The sequence below is a fragment of the Cicer arietinum genome, chromosome 6, assembly GCF_000331145.2.
Source record: "Cicer arietinum cultivar CDC Frontier isolate Library 1 chromosome 6, Cicar.CDCFrontier_v2.0, whole genome shotgun sequence".
NCBI classification, from domain to species: domain Eukaryota; kingdom Viridiplantae; phylum Streptophyta; class Magnoliopsida; order Fabales; family Fabaceae; genus Cicer; species Cicer arietinum.
In genome coordinates, this window is record NC_021165.2 from 67,154,341 (window position 1) to 67,171,468 (window position 17,128).

At 27.3% G+C, this 17,128-nt stretch overlaps 1 protein-coding gene across 2 annotated transcripts; it reads left to right on the forward strand.

The window, feature by feature from the left end:
* Nucleotides 1–2,669: 2,669 nt before the first annotated feature.
* LOC101500774 (putative E3 ubiquitin-protein ligase XBAT31) lies at nt 2,670–6,221 on the forward strand. Of its 2 annotated transcripts, none has more exons than XM_004505811.4 (8): nt 2,670–3,034; nt 3,128–3,187; nt 3,355–3,426; nt 3,531–3,652; nt 3,765–3,905; nt 3,999–4,106; nt 4,461–4,716; nt 5,472–6,221. In XM_004505811.4, the coding sequence occupies exons 1-8, from the start codon at nt 2,855–2,857 to the stop codon at nt 5,874–5,876; spliced, it is 1,344 nt and encodes a 447-aa protein (XP_004505868.1). In that variant the 5' UTR covers nt 2,670–2,854; the 3' UTR covers nt 5,877–6,221. The 2 variants fall into 2 exon arrangements, with proteins under 2 accessions (XP_004505868.1, XP_073226454.1); XM_073370353.1 differs by having other exon boundaries at nt 2,893–3,023.
* Nucleotides 6,222–17,128: the final 10,907 nt, after the last annotated feature.

Consider the following 17,128-nt stretch of genomic DNA (forward strand, 5'->3'; position numbering starts at 1 on the left):
TATTTACTAACATATCCCTATCAACTTATATCTTTTTCTACAACCAACAACAAATATTATAATAAAACACTAGCTAATTTTCTTTCTTAAAAGATGAAATTTTAAAACAAATTCAATTGTCAATAAATTTAATACAATTATCAATTTTTTTATTTCTCGCAATTTGACAAAGATATTTCTTATTTAAGAACAAATATAGTATTATAATATTTACGTGAATTATACTATGTTGGTGTGTATGTGTTAAAATACGGTGCAAAACAGAAAGTACTAGAACATAAGTGATTAATGTGTGCATATATATATATATATATATATATATATATATATATATTATTTTTTTATACTTATTCAACACGTCATTTTATCTTTATATCTTTTCTTATTTTACCATCAATATATCTACATTTATCACATCACTCTATTTATTTCTTTCTCTTTTAAAGTATTGATGACATAGATGAGTGTCAGTTAATAATTTTTGGCTTAATTACACTTTTGATCTATCTATTTTTACTAATTTATAGAATTGGTTATTTTATTTTAAAAGACAATATTTTTTGTATGTTTCTCAAAAAAATTTAACAAAAAAATAACGATTTGACATGTTACAAATGATATGACATACAATTTCTTAAAATGTGTGTATATATATATATATATATATATATATATATATATATATTATTTTTTTATACTTATTCAACACGTCATTTTATCTTTATATCTTTTCTTATTTTACCATCAATATATCTACATTTATCACATCACTCTATTTATTTCTTTCTCTTTTAAAGTATTGATGACATAGATGAGTGTCAGTTAATAATTTTTGGCTTAATTACACTTTTGATCTATCTATTTTTACTAATTTATAGAATTGGTTATTTTATTTTAAAAGACAATATTTTTTGTATGTTTCTCAAAAAAATTTAACAAAAAAATAACGATTTGACATGTTACAAATGATATGACATACAATTTCTTAATATAAAATCATTTGTGTGCACTGATTATTCTTATTTTCTTAATTAAATTATAAAAATAAAATATTTTTGAAATTAAAAGTTAATTTTTTAGAGGATTTTATTTTGATTTCATAGATGTTAATTATTTGTAATTATGATATGATATGTCACGTTATTTAAAATATATTATATCTTAATTTTTTTGTTTAAAAATTAAAATAAAAAATTAAAACTGTTAAATTTTAAAATATAAGAATTAATTTTATAAATCAATAAATTAAATATACAATTTTTTAATATATATGAGCAGAATATAAACTTTTGGCGAACCAATAAAATGAAATGAACAAATCAATGTTTTCGCATTGATTTGTGAAAAAGGAAGTATTAATTAATAAGAATAAAATAAAACTGAATTGTCTACGGCAGACATAGTCACGATCCATGAAGAGGAGAGGTTACTGTTTCGACACTGTTTTGACCAGAATCAGAATATATAGTATAGCCCTCACCTCACGAATAATTTTCCTACGACGACAAAAAAAAATTGGTAAAAGGACCAAGCAGTTGCGGTCAAATTGGGGGTGCACATAGCCTAATTGGAAATCCCAGCTTACATTGTCTCCCTTTTTGACGTGTCAACATAAAATAAGTACACTATTACAAGTCAATCAAATAGAATTACCATTCATGATTCAACTACAATTCAAAAAAACTACACGACTCGTTAACGACTGTGTTTTAACTTTAAGTTGAATTAAGTAGAAAGCTCAGGCCTTAAATTAATAGAACAAACTCTTCAAAAAGGTAGTACCTTAGGTAGAGAATGTCTCGTCCTCATAATTAATGTCAGTCTTTTTTTAAAAAAAAGGTATTATCACAAAATTAAGAACAAATATTTATTTTAAATATTGAAAAAATTATAAATGAAAAAAATAAAAGTAATTTTATTATAAAAAAATAAAATTGAAAGAACTTAATCTATCATTTTTTTTATGTTTTATTTGATTGATGAAAGAAAGATGGTGGAAATAAAAGAAAGTAAAAAAAATTTAATATATAGTAAATAATTTAATTGTTTAGTAGTTTAGTATAATTGAAAATGAAAAAAAAAATGTTAAGATGAAAGAAATATGTGTATTTATAAAATGACACTATATATTGTTTTTAAAATATTGTAGTATCTTGTTAAATGACACTATATCCTAGTTTTTTTTTATTAATTGTACATTTTAATTAATATTATATACACTATTTTCAAAATATTACGTACTAGCTCATTAAATTATCACTTTATCTTTTATTTAATTGATTGTCCTAACAAAACAAAAATCTCTAAACTATTAAGTATAATAAATCAATTTTAGATATTTATATTCCATCAAGTTATGTTTAAGTCACATATATCTTGAAGACATCTCAAAATCTTGTATGTATAGAAATGTGGATGTAAATGTGATTTTTTTGTTGACTTTGGCCCTTATTGATAAATATTTTTGTTATTATTTATTAAAAGTAGTAAATTTAAAGCAAAAGAAAAGGCAAATGAGACACATATTTTAACCCCGAAGCGAAACGAAGAATTACTTGCAAGAAAAAGTAGATGTAAGTAAATAGAGTTTAGGGAAACCGGAGCCTACCCTTCACAGGAATCTGATTGATACCATGCCAAACCCAAGTTAGTCTGAGTAACTGCTCATTACTGACACACTCAGCTACCTATGTGACTATGTCTCTCTTCTTTTTTATTTATTCATTTACCATTTACCATCTCTCTCTAATTCTAACTCAATAATAAATGGGGAAACTTTGAATTGAAAACGTGGAGTGGAGGCCACTAAGAAAAGGTGGCGCAGAAGAGAAGAACAACAACAACAAGTTGTATTATGGGTCAGGGGTTGAGTTGCAGAGGTAGTAATGAACATGGACTCTTTCGTGCTGTTCAACATGGGGACCTTCAAACTGTTGCTACTCTTTTACAGACACACCCTTCTCTTTTGCATCGCACTACTGTTTATGACCATCATTCCCCTCTTCATATTGCTGCTGCCAATGGTCAGATCCAGGTTTGTTTTTTTTCAATTGGGTTTCTGTTTTCGTTTCTGGGTCTGAAAATGGTGTTTAAATTTTTGTGCTTTTTTTTTTCTTGTAACTTGCAGGTTTTATCTAGGCTTTTGGATAGATCTGCAAATCCTGATGTGTTGAATCGCCAAAAGCAGGTAACTTGGAGTAATTTAGAAATGTTATTCGTTTTTTTAGTTTTAATTTTGTATTTTGATTTAATGGTATGAATTGAAATTTAATGTGTTTGGGGAAGGGGAATCTTTTTTGTTTTGGGGGGATTGTTTTACATTTACTTATCTTTTCATTGCATTGTGAAATTCAGACCCCACTTATGTTGGCAGCAATGCATGGAAAGATTGATTGTGTGGAAAAGCTTCTTGAAGCTGGTGCTAATGTATGTGACATTTCCCTCCATGTTCATTTCAATTTCAATTTCCTGAATTTTTATTTTATTTTTTAACTATTTTATTAAAACAAATAGTTTTGAAAAATTATCAGGTTTTAATGTTTGATGTGTGTCATGGAAGAACTTGCTTGCACTATGCTGCTTACTATGGTCATTCTTCTTGCCTAAAGGCAATACTTTCTGCTGCTCAATCTAGTCCTGTGGCTGCTTCTTGGTTGGTCCTTTTTCTGTTTTCGCATTAGTTTCTTTCTTAATTGATTCATTTGGGTGATGTATTTTGATGATTTGAGATATTTTAATGAAGATAAGAATTCTATTCATTGCAGGGGTTTTGCACGGTATGTGAATATTCGAGATGGTAGAGGTGCTACACCATTGCATTTGGCAGCTCGTCAAAAGCGGTCTGATTGTGTGCACACTCTGTTGTGTAGTGGAGCTCTTGTTTGTGCTTCTACTAGTAGATATGGGTAACGATCTTTCAAAGTTGTAGATGATGAGTGACAAGTTTGGATTTGATGTGTTCATTTGTTTTGTGGATTAATATGTTACTATATTTGCAGATGTCCTGGGAGCACTCCTCTTCATTTAGCAGCCAAAGGAGGATCTCTGGATTGCATCCGCGAACTATTGGCATGGGGCGCAGATCGTCTTCAACGTGATGCATCTGGGTACATTATAGTTTCTATATATGAATTCTTACCACTTGGAGAAGATACCATCAATGCCATCAATGATGATTGATACATCATACATATATGTGAACATATTTCATTTTCGTCGAAATTTATGTAGCTCATTCATAATGAGCTTGCATACTATGACATTAATTGTAGTAGCAAAATGCAAGGAGAGTGTCTTAGGAAAACCTTTAATTTGTACAAATATTATCACTTGTTTTGATAGGCATTCCTCTTGTATTTCTGTTTTCTGTTTTTCAGTTTAGGAAGCGCATTATCCGAAGTAAATTGTTGCGATTCATAAGTAGAAAAAAAGTCTTAATACACGTGTTTGTGTTTATGCAGGCGGATACCGTATGTGGTTGCTCTGAAGCACAGACACGGAGCATGTGCAGCATTGCTAAATCTTGCATCGGCGCAGCCTCTTGTCTGGCCATCATCATTGAAGATAATCAGCGATCTTAATCCAGAGGCTAAAGCTTTATTAGAGCAGGCGTTGATGGACGCGAACAAGGAAAGGGAGAAAAATATATTGAAAGGCAGTTCTTACTCTCTTCCATCTCCATCGCACTCTGATGGGATGGATGACAATATTTCTGAGGTAATTTGACACCCTTTGAGTTCACTACTTTGCTTATTTGTCAATTTAATTATGGCAATAGACTTCTTGAGAATTTGTTAAATTACAATTACAATAGGAAGTCTAATTATTTGGATTTATTTCGAAAATGCATCAAGTTAAAAGTTAATTCAAAGCCCCTTTACCTTTTAGGCTTAGAGCTCATGGACTGTTTGTCATCCCAACGAGCTACCGCAGAAAACTATTGTCTATTTACCATATGTAGTTTGGAGTTACCATTGCACTTAGCAGCTCATCAATGATCCTAGCGATCCATTAAAAAGCGCGATCGCAGCAATCATCGTTATATTGTCTTACTGTGACAGGGAATCACATCCCTCAATTTTATTGACATTTATTTAGCAACTGGTTTAAAAAGGAACACTCATACCCGTAAAGGCAGGTCATATTTTGGCTGGAATTTTCCCTTGAGCTCTGAATTATTGAAACTTCGCTTGAACAATTGAAACAACTCTAAACATACTGATTCAAAACACAGATATTTGATTTCAGAATTTCTATTCTGAATTTTTGTCAAGTTTAAAGTCCGTTAAATATTCATTATTACGCTAAGTTTGAAATCCGTCTCCTTTGATGTTAATCTATGTTTTCCCTTTGTATTCGCATCTTCCATAACACACATCTTCCATAACACACGCATACAAGGGAAATGAACATCTTTGCTCTTTCTTGAAGAACTATATATACTTATTGTGAGATCTTAATATAATTTTCAGGTCAGCGAGACAGAACTATGCTGCATCTGCTTTGAGCAGGTATGTACAATTGAAGTCCAGGACTGTGGCCATCAAATGTGTGCACAATGCACACTAACACTCTGTTGCCACAACAAACCCAACACTTCTACTTCTCATCCTACCCCACCGGTTTGTCCATTCTGTCGAAGCACCATAGCTAGACTCGTGGTTATCAAGATCGAAACTCACGAAGACATTGACCAAGACAGCGCTAATACCAGTTGTTTCAAGCCAAGCAAGTCAAGGAAATTTCGGAACTTGAACGAGGGAAGCAGCAGCAGTTTCAAGGGATTATCCAATGTAAATTCGTTCGGAAAAATGAGCGGTCTTAGTTCTGGTATGATCGCAAGTGAAAACGAATGGATTGATGATAAGCCACAATGATAATTACATATGAAGGTACTATGCTTGGTTGGCAAGGCAAAATGAAAGTATAAAAAGGAAGAGTTTATTATTGTGTAATATCGAGAACTAAGCAAAGTGGTCCTTGGGGAAAGAGGTATATGAATCATGATGACATGTTGTAAATTGTAATGTCAATGATGGTATATACTGAATCCATTATTAAAATGAGAATTTCTTTTTTCTCATTATTAGTTGAGGTCTAAAAAGACCATAAGAAAAATGTATTATTGTTGTGTATTATTTGCTTCCGAATTGTTTCATTGTAACAAAAATGAGCAGCAATAAAATACGAAAGAAAAAGACATGGCCTATTGTTGGTTGTCATGTGATAATGTCTACGTTGGTTGGTTGAATAATATTGTGCACAAACCGTACATAAGGAACCTTATGATGATGATTATTAAATATAACAGAATCCGGACAATTTAATGTGTCAGGGGTCACTGGCGTCTCACTAGGCTCCGGATAACTAGTTGACAAGTAGAATTAGCATCTTTGATAAAAATATATGTGAATAATAACTTGATATCTCTAAAAGTCCTGTGTCTGTGTTCTAATAATTTAATAAGGAAAATGACACTTCTGGGCACTTGCCAGATATGTCACCTCTATTCTTAAATATAAAATCATCCTCAGATTTTTCTCAGTCATTTTCTGTGTTATATTTATTTTGAAATCTATAATAAATATTATAATAAATTTTTTTTTTAAAGATAACCTAATTAAAATAATTTAAATCATCAATAAATAATAAATCTTCTTAATTTTCGTGATTTATTTATAATTGTATATACATGAAAGGAAGTAGTATTAGTAACATTTAAAAAGTTTTAAAAAGAGGTGTCGAGTTTCAATTGGAATATAATCTAATCAGATTTTTTTGAACAAAACATTTAAATTTAAATAAACTTGAAAAGTGTAATCATTATAAATTAAATATCATCATGTATTTAAAATATATATAAATTGGAATATGTCTAAATCCCTTAACACTTGGGTCAAATGTTGATGTGAAAATATTATTTGAGAACAAATAGGCATAATTTTCTTGAGCGTTGTATTATATTTTAATACATTGCAAAACAATTTTGTATTGTCAAAATTATATTTAATTTGTTTTAATGACTTTTTCTTTAGAAAACATGTAATTTTAAACAAAAATAATGCATCTATGAAAAAAATTCGCACTCTAATCTAGATATCTGTATTGATTTTAATTAATCTTTTAAATGGTAAGAATATCTTAAAGAATGGGACCTAATTTCGGACCACATGGGCCCTGGCTACATAAAGAAAAGAACAAACGTAAGTAATTAAAATTTTGTAAACTTCCCATATGGATCCAAATCAAAGTGGTTTTGGAATCACATGAGTCAGATTGGGAACGTGCAAGGTACGATAAATAATTCAACTAATCAGCATGGTTTATTTTTGTTTACATTTTCAAGAGTAAGAAAATAATTCTCGCCAAAAAGAAAGAGCAAGGGTGTGTTTGCTTCGGTAGATGGAAGAAAGGAGCAAATAATATTTTAAATTATTTGTATTTGTTTTAATTTTTAAGAGAATAATGAGAGAGAAGAGGCTAAAATTCTTCATAAATTTTATTTTGCTCATTTTCTATTTTGAGAAACGTGGAGGCGGTCGAACCAGTTAAATATGAGTTGAACTTTTCTTCATTTTTTAATATAAATCGAAAATATCATCAATATAATTTTTGTGTGTATAAAATTAACAAAAGTTTAATTTATGTCACATATTTTAAAAATAAATTTAATGATCATGTACTATTATAACAAAAGTTCATATTCACTGTCATCTAAAATTAGAATAACAGTGTATCATCCTTGCTAAATACACCTAATAAATGAAATACTTATCCTCATTTTAAACCAAACACACTTTTAATTGAAACTAGATGTTTAACCGTCCGTTGCGTGAATATATTTTAATTGATTTAATTTAAGTGAATATTTTAAAAAATTAATATGAAGATTTATGTCTCAATTGTCAAATGATTATTGATATAACAGTTATATTAATAATATATATTCAATTTTATTAATGTAATTTATAGAAGAGAATCACACAACAATAAAAGACACGTATAAATAGTGGAAATATATAATATATGTACCCTCAATTCATAAGAAGTTGAACAACTTTCTCATGTTATTAAGTTCAATATTATATATTCTGAAAATATGTATAAAATTGCTAGCAATGTATAGAATTAATGTGACAAATGTTGGACACAGGTTATGAAATAATAATGTGAGATTAATTTATAAAATTTTAAGTAGACGTTATAAAATAATATTTAAATATGAGATATAGTATAAGATAGTGGATAATGTATATAATTTGTGGAAAACCTATTTAGAAAATAAAACTCTTTATGAAGACGTACACGCTTTTTGGCTGAGGTAGAAAATGTTTGCATATCTGGATGAAATAGTATGAGGTAACAACGTAGTCTATTTTTAAATATATATAATAGATATCTCCAAAAATTTAATGTTGTTTATAAATAACAAGCAACGACTAATATATCTAATGGTTTATTTAAATTATAAAATTCTAGTTCAACCAACAAAATTATTAAGTTGAACATTTCGAACTTGAAATCTTCAAAATTATATGAGTTTTAGATAGTATTTACTATTCTATTTGATTAAAAAAATTATAAATATGTGTCAAAAAAATTATAAATATATCTATGAGTGATGCACTGTTAAAATAAAAGTTGTGTGTGATGCTATAAAGTCGTGAGTTTAATTTTTGTTTTCGATATGAAAATCTCTTTGATAGATAATATAGATAGTATGTATCTTTATTGATACTTTTTGAATCTTAAAATATATTCTAATTTCGATAAATTTTTAAAATCTAATTCATCTAAACTATTTTTAATTAAAAAAATAAAATAAAAGTTTAAATAAAAAAATCGAATATTTTTTTAAAAAAATAACTTTTTTCTCTTAAAATTTGATGGTTATTTCAACTTTCCTAGTATTATAAAGTATATATACGAGATTTCACCCTAGACTAGACAATGCTTCTTGATACACTGTTTTCGATATAATTATTAATAGTAATGATAAAATAATAATTCCAACTTTTTTTTTTTCTCTTCGTGGTTTTGGTACGGATATAAGTAGTGCGAAATCTATGACATGAAAAAAGTTTTTTCCTTTTTGAGATTCGGACTATTTGTACACTGAATTTATTTTATTATTAAGTCTAGTTTATTTATTTTTAATTGAATTTTAAATTATTAAGGTCAATTAAAAACTAGAGTTTTTTTAAAAATATTGTATTATAAAAGAATAGTTAAATGCATAATAGTTTCAAGGTTTGAAATGATTATTTTTCTTTATTCTGAATATAAATATAGGTTAATATTTTTTAAGGATATAAAAAGTGCTTCATACTTTTTGCGATTGTATTCTATCTATTTATATCCTTTTCTCTGTAAGTGTGAGTGTGATGACAAAAGAGTGTCGAAAAGTTTGAGTTGAAGAAAAATATAATAATAAGAAAAAAATATATGGTGAGGTATATAGAATATTTTGAGGTTATGATGGGAAACTAGTACCCAGTCACTCAACTCAACATGCATGGAATGTATGCATGTGAAAATATAAAACTATTTTTTTGGGGGGTCAAGATTAACTATCTTAATAGTAATGTTATCTTCACATTCTTGTTTTTCAATTATTTATTTATTTACACATGCTGTCCTGCCCACATTCAGATTACTTTTTTTCAATCATAAACATGAGTAGATGCATGTATAAAAGTATTAAAAAAAAACTGTTAAAATATGCAACAAAAATAATAAATTGAGTGCGACTTTTCAATATAGTATAGAAATGTTATTTAGTATGAAAAATTATTAGAAGAAAGAGAAGAATGTATGAAAATATAATTTTTTTATCGATCGAATTTTGGTTAACTATACATAAGAATAGTGGATTGTTATTAATTATTTGGAAGAGTTAGATAATGTCACATAAGATTTTTGTATTTCTTCTCAATTTTCTTTTGTAACAATAAGTATTTTCATATAATAATTTCACATTAGAGTTGGAATTAATGAAACCATATATTTGACATTGAACTATTTTGATAAATGGTATGTGGTGAACTAATATTGAAAAATTAACCGAAATTCTATTGCAATTTTGTCTTTACACTTCAGTTGGTAGTTTGACATATGTCAATTAAAAAAAATAATAATTGGATTTTAAGGTATAAATTTTTATTTAATTTTATTTTTAGGAAATACCAATTAAATTAATTAGTGTCCATATCAGAAATACGAGAAGGATCACATGATCAAACTCCAACTTTTAAAATTTATATTTGTGATTGTACGAGTTTCCAATAATTTTCAAATAGAAGTTCTCTTTATATATTTGAAATTATATGCAGTTACAAAATAGTTGTATTCATGAAACAATTCTTAACGGTCTGAACAAGATAAAAAGATTTACAAAAATATATTTTTAGACTTTTTAAAAAATAAAATTATAAATTTTGACTGTCTAATCTCAATCAAACGATCACCGTTTTTAATTGTGTAATTACACATAATAGTTAATTACACTAATTCTGATATAATTTGGGCGTGATGAATGAATGGTAAATGTGTGGGAGATGCTATAGTCAAAGCTTGGTTAGGAATTAACTAGGGTATAGCCTAGGGGTACCTTGTCTACACAAAAGCATGAAATTGAAACTTATCCTGAAACAAGCCAAACAAAGTCTTTCCTTGCTCTGCTCTCTCTGTGTCTCAATGTTTTCTGCTTTGAACTGATGGATCAAGAGGAAGTAATGGTGCGGCCATTCACCATTACACGAGTAATGAGTTCACCTCTGTTATTGTTTCATCCCATCTTGGAAATTCATCGGGGCTGTAAATAAAAGGAAACTTGGTTCTTTCTATTTTCATTAACAGATCCTCTTTTCATAACTATGACCTGGAATTGGACTTCTTGCAGAATAAACTATGTTTGAAACACATATAAGTTATACCGCTTTTTTAATAATGATAGATTTGTTAGAATCTTATTTTACAAAAGTTATAAACTATTGTTTTTGTAAAATGAGGTGTCAAATATATGATGAGACTCCAATGTGTCATCTTACCTGAAATATATTCATATAATAATTCTTGATGTGTACAATAAAGATGATAATTTATGATGGAAAATTTTACAGAAATACAAGAGTATAATGAAAAAAATGAACGTTAAAGAAAAAAAAAACTTCGAATCTTATTGAATAACAACTAGAGAATATTATTATGGATGTGTTTGATTCGTCCAATACATAACAATACATTTTAGGATAATGCGTAAATATATTGGACAACGTTTGTACTTAGTGGCAGATCTATAAATTTTATGTGATTGAGACATTATTAACTCTTACAAAATACATAACTATAATGACTAAACTCACTCAAAATATATAAGAGTTTCTACAAATTACAATTATCATCTACGAAATTTCAAACTATGAAAATATTCAATAATTTTTTCATTATCAACACGATTAAATATGTCACTCTATATATATATAACTAACAAATCATTCAATCAATAATCCTCAGTACAATTGTGCCTTCAATTCTTCACAAAATGTATGGGATAAACACATCATTCAATAGTTACAGTTGTCACATACAAAATTAAAACTAACTATAGAATTAAATATATTATTGGATACATAATATATTTATTTATTTATAATTATAAGATTTTATGGGGCTTAATAAAAATAATAAGTAATTTAAATAGATTTTCTTGTGTGGGCAAGAGCCCCATTAATTAGTTCTATAGTGGATTCGCCCTTGTGTATTCCATTGTATTTGATGATTATGTACAAAACAAACAATTGTGTATTCGTGTGTATGTGTGTGTGATATTAATAAATGAGAGGTAGGATAAAAAAGGATGGAGAGAGATAAGAGGGAGAGACATGAGTCTCTAAAGCAAATACTTTAAGTATATTTCACAACACTATAACACATGAGTATAACCGGAAAAAAAAATCAAGTACAAGTTTGAAATATTTTTGTCTTTGTTACAAAGAACTATAGTCCATTTAATCTCCTCTTCTTTTCCAATACTAGGCAATAAGAGACATTTTACAAGATAATTCAATTTCAATCAAATCAAACAATCTTCACATTGGTTGAAATTTATGCATCTTTAACTTTAATTATTTATACCAACAATCACAGTTCATAAAAACTATCATACTCTATCATTATAAGTATACTTCATTTAAAGCTAAATCACTTTAAGAATTTTTACTTGAAGCTAAATTGCTCTAATAATTTTCACTTGAAGTTAAATCAGTTGAAATTTTTTTACTTGAAGTTAAGTCGTCCAAATATTTTAGGATATAAAAAACTATCAACATGATTTCACGACACAAATTGCATTAGTATCAACAAATGCTCATGTATTGATCAATATCTTGTGTAATTATGATTATATCAAAAAATTGTTGATTTTAGTTTTCCAAAAACCAAAATTTATTCTTCTGTTAAATTTCTCTATGACAAACTTCCTAGCAAAACTTGACAATGCAACTGCATACATACAACAACCATGCACCAGTCAAACTAAGATCATTCTGATTTGTGAAAGTTTAAGCCTTTTTATACAAGATCATTATATACAATTTGTTCTAAAAATAAAATTAATCAATCCCATATTTTAAGTGAATTAAACATCACGACAACTTAGAACCATGATCAAGTACAAATGATTAAAAGTAGAAAAGCAACATCAAGAACCATAACAAAATCAATCTCTAGATAAATGGCCTATGAAACAATTACAACTAGGACATCAAGGACAAAGAGGACACTAATGTTGCATCTCTATAGAAAGACAACTTGAGTACAAAGTAGAAAAAACTGACACCAAACAACTGTCAAATGATTTCAGTCCAGCACTCACTCAAAGCAGAAACAAAGAACATTATGGTTATAAAGCATGAACTTTCTTGATAAAATAGAACATATGTCTATTAAAAGATCAATCTGAACAACTTAATAATTAACGACTACATGAGTTGTCATCAACCTTCATCACGCCTATAAAAGAAACTTCAAGGTCAAAATAACGACAAGAGTTTCAAGTACAAACAATTAATCATTTAAACAATCATATACTGAGTTTCAAGCTCCAAGACTCTTTCACCAGATTCAAGGATCCTTTTACTGAGTTTTCTACTGAAAATCAAATTCAAACAAATGTTGAGTAGATTTTGATCCATCAACCTTCTTTCAATAATTCATTTGAAACTCAAGACTATATTCTTAAAGATAGTTTGAGTGGTTTGTAAAAATCATTTTTGTGATTAAAAGGTGACTTGTAAAAATATTTTCTGGACTGAAAGGTAATTGTAAAAAACCATTTCAAGGTCGCAATGTGAACATTGTAACTGATCAAAAGTGATCAAGAAAGTTTGTGTGAAAAACAAAAATGTTCTTATTCAAGTACATTAGTGGAGAAGCTCACAAATTATGAGGATTGAACGTAGTCTATCTTAGGTGAACCATGATACATTACTGTGTGATTCTCTTCTCCTTATCCTTATTTGTTTCTCACTCACTAGCACAAATCACGTAGAAATAATTTCTGTTCGTTATGCTTTTGTTGTTTTTGAAACCAAGATTAATCTTGAGTTAATTTTAAATCAGAAACATGAATTAATTTTTAAGGGAATCACTATTCAAATCCCCCTTTCTTGTGATTGACATTTTTTACTTCAAGGTTTCTAGAAAATAAATGTGAGTCAAGAAAGACCACTTAAGTACCAACTATTTCCTAGACATAAATTTTTCAAACAACGCTTTCACAATATTACACTTCTTTTCTGATATGGAAGATCAGTCAATGCTACAACTACATAACATACTAAGAATTCAATTTTCATTGATGAAACCAAAGCTTTGATATCACTCGATGAAACTGACATGGAATAATTGAAGAAGTACAATCAAATACAAAAATATAATGTGTCAGAGAAAAACCACGACCATTCTCTAATGACAGCAAATAAATAAACACTTTGTAGAAATTTTTACTACACATAGATTTCTCTCAAATACTCTAGGACTCTAAAAAAATAAATACTTTCCAAAGTAAATATCTGAACTATGTGAAGAAAATCATATACAACTTAAAATATTTCTGACTGATGCATCTTATAACAAAATACTTTAATCTATATGTAGTATTGGCCTATCTATTCCTTTACAATACTAGTCAATCCAAGACAATTTCTAAAATAATTCAATTTCAACCAAACCTATTAAAATATATATGCTAGTTTCAATTAATTATTTAAAGATGAATAATTATTTATTTTTTGATAAATAATTAACCATTATAATAATGTAAAAGCTGATTAAAGACATTAATAATCCAAAAAAAGTTTTATGATAAAAGCCAATAAATGCCATATATATATATATATATATCAAGAAAATTATGAGTGAAACTTCTATATCTCAAAATTCTCCTTGAAATTTTTAAGAATATTCCAATTTTATTTTTCATGTTTACTTTATGTGTTATGGATTTTTTTTTTGTCCATATGTAATGGGGTTGAGACCCAATTGCCGTAGAGTGTGTGTTTGTTTTGATTGAAGTTTGTGAAATAGTAGTTGGGGAGTAACGATACTTTTGTTGTTTGGTAGGAGAGAAATGTGAGAGAAAAAGAGTGAGTAAAAAGGTGTGAACCCACCAAAATTATTTCTCTTGAATGAGAAGAAATCGTTCGAAACCTCACTTTTTAACTAATTTCCAATTCTATCTCTCCTGTTTTTAAAAAAATTTAGTGTATATGAATTAGAATATTAAGAAAATCTTAAGTTTTATATTGATAGGAGACACTCGTGTATAACAATTTATAAATAATGATATTCCTCATTTTAAAAGTCGATTTTGTGACAACGAGTTACACTAAATATAAAAATTTAAGATAATATTAGAGTTTATCAATCGAGTTACTTATAATTTATGTTCACGCATCAAACTTAATAGTGTTAAACGTGAACAAATATATTAAGAAAAATTCAACTATCACATTAACAAGAGATAAAACTTTACATGAATTTATATAGAATCGCTCATTTTATTTTACGTACAAGTCACTCTAGTGAGAGTTTAATAACTATGCACATTTAGACATCAAATGAAAATCATCTCACTTATAATATTAAAGTGGTATGAAGTAATAATTTAACAAAATACAAGATTGTTATTGGATATATGTATAAAATTATTTTATATTGAAATTGTATATCATTTTACTCTTATAAAATAGGTTAAATAATTCATACGATTTCTTAAACTTAATTTCATATGACAATTTAGTCATTTATCTTTTTTTTTTCTTCCCAATTTGATTACTTTTTAAATTTTAAGTAACATTATGATCATTTATATTATTAAAATATCAATAATATTATCATTTTTTACGGAAAATTATCGTCATATTCGAACAAAATACAAAAAATTCATTATCAATTTCAAGAAAATTCATATATTTATCAAATCCATAACTCAAAATATTCAAATATACTCATATTTTAATCTTCAACAACAACAACAACAACAACATCAACACCAAATAAAGAAATCACACTTTAAAATTTAATCCCCAAATCATGAATATAATATTATCTTTTTCTTTTTTATATCATTCTTCAAATCAAATTTCTAACTTAAATCTTAAAATGTAAGTTATTTATTTAATATTGTTGTTAGAGATAAAATTATGAGTTTATTTGAAAATTTAAAATTATGAATTTGTTAAAAATATAGTTTTTGTTGAAAATAATTACTACTCTTATGAGTTTTGATTGAAGATAATAATAATTTTTTTGAATTTTTATAAAAAAATAATAAAATTATTGATATTTTAGGATATAAAAAATCAAATTATTATTTAAAATTAAATAAAAGATCAAATAAAAAAAATAACTAAATTATTTATTTAAAATTAAATAAATAATAAAATCTCAAATTTATATTCCTCAAATTTCTATTTCAGTCTCACGTATTTTTTATCTCTATTTATTTTTCACCCATCTCAGCACCAGTAGTGTAGAAGCATGAATTTACAATAAAAGGAGAGGCCGAAAGAGACGAAAATGGATGTATATTCTTTTGAAATTAATCAATCGTGTCAGTATTAAGACAGTATATCACATGATAACTGCTGCGGAGGCGGAAAACAGGCTCGTTGGTGCGCGCAGATATTTATATTAATTACACTATCTATCAGAACCACCCAAAATATTTATTTAAATCATTAAAAAACCGATAAAGTTACATATCACTTTTTACTCTAATGTGTGTAAAGAGAAAGTTACTTTTTAATTTTGTTGCGACCCAATCCTTGAATTCAACCCATACCATCAATCGAACAAAGAAATGACATGAGATGAAATTAATGAATTGTATACATTGATTCGAAACAACGATATAGAGATGAAATGTAGCCCCACAAGGTTTGCAATTATAAGAAAAGACAAGAGAGGAAAAATATTAGTAATAGTATGACTGGAGATGAAAATACCAAAAGTGAATAATTAATGGTTTAGTCAAAAGAGTACTACCTGGTGGTGGTGACTCATATTGCACGCGATGCGATATTGCTTTTCAATATTTTCAGCAGAATGGTTACCTTAGATGTCAGATTCCATTGCAGGAATCGTCATTTTCCTTTCCTTCTGTTTTGTGAACTCACGCTAAAAAGGATACTTTTCATCTAGACTACAAAACAGAGGTTATTAGGGACTCACTCTTCACCATTTCCTAATTTTTCGAAGATAACAATTTTATTTAACTAACATTTTTAGGCTTTTTTTTTATTATTATATCATTAAAATAATAATTAAATACCATAATACCACTGTTTTTAAATTATATACTAAAATACCACTGATTTTAAAGTTTGTATTTTTTTCTCTTAGAAGTTAGTTCTTGCTCCTACACTTTCTCAACTAAGTTTTTTTTTTTTTTTTTTTTTTTAAAGAAAGAAAGGAAATCGGTTTCTTGAATACCTATTTCTCAACATGAATTTTTTTTTTATTTTTGTTATTTTTAATTATTAAATTTATTTTATCATTTATAAAATTATTTTTATTAGTAGTACTATTTAATAGGCATATATAGGGAATTTGATCAATTAATAAA

Excerpts from the sequence above, each read along its gene's own strand:
- LOC101500774 (XM_004505811.4), top strand. The coding sequence starts at position 2,855 with ATGGGTCAGGGGTTGAGTTGCAGAGGTAGTAATGAACATGGACTCTTT. Across the intron at positions 3,188-3,354 it reads TGTTGAATCGCCAAAAGCAG|ACCCCACTTATGTTGGCAGC; the intron begins GTAACTTGGAGT and ends TGTGAAATTCAG. Across the intron at positions 4,717-5,471 it reads TGGATGACAATATTTCTGAG|GTCAGCGAGACAGAACTATG; the intron begins GTAATTTGACAC and ends TATAATTTTCAG.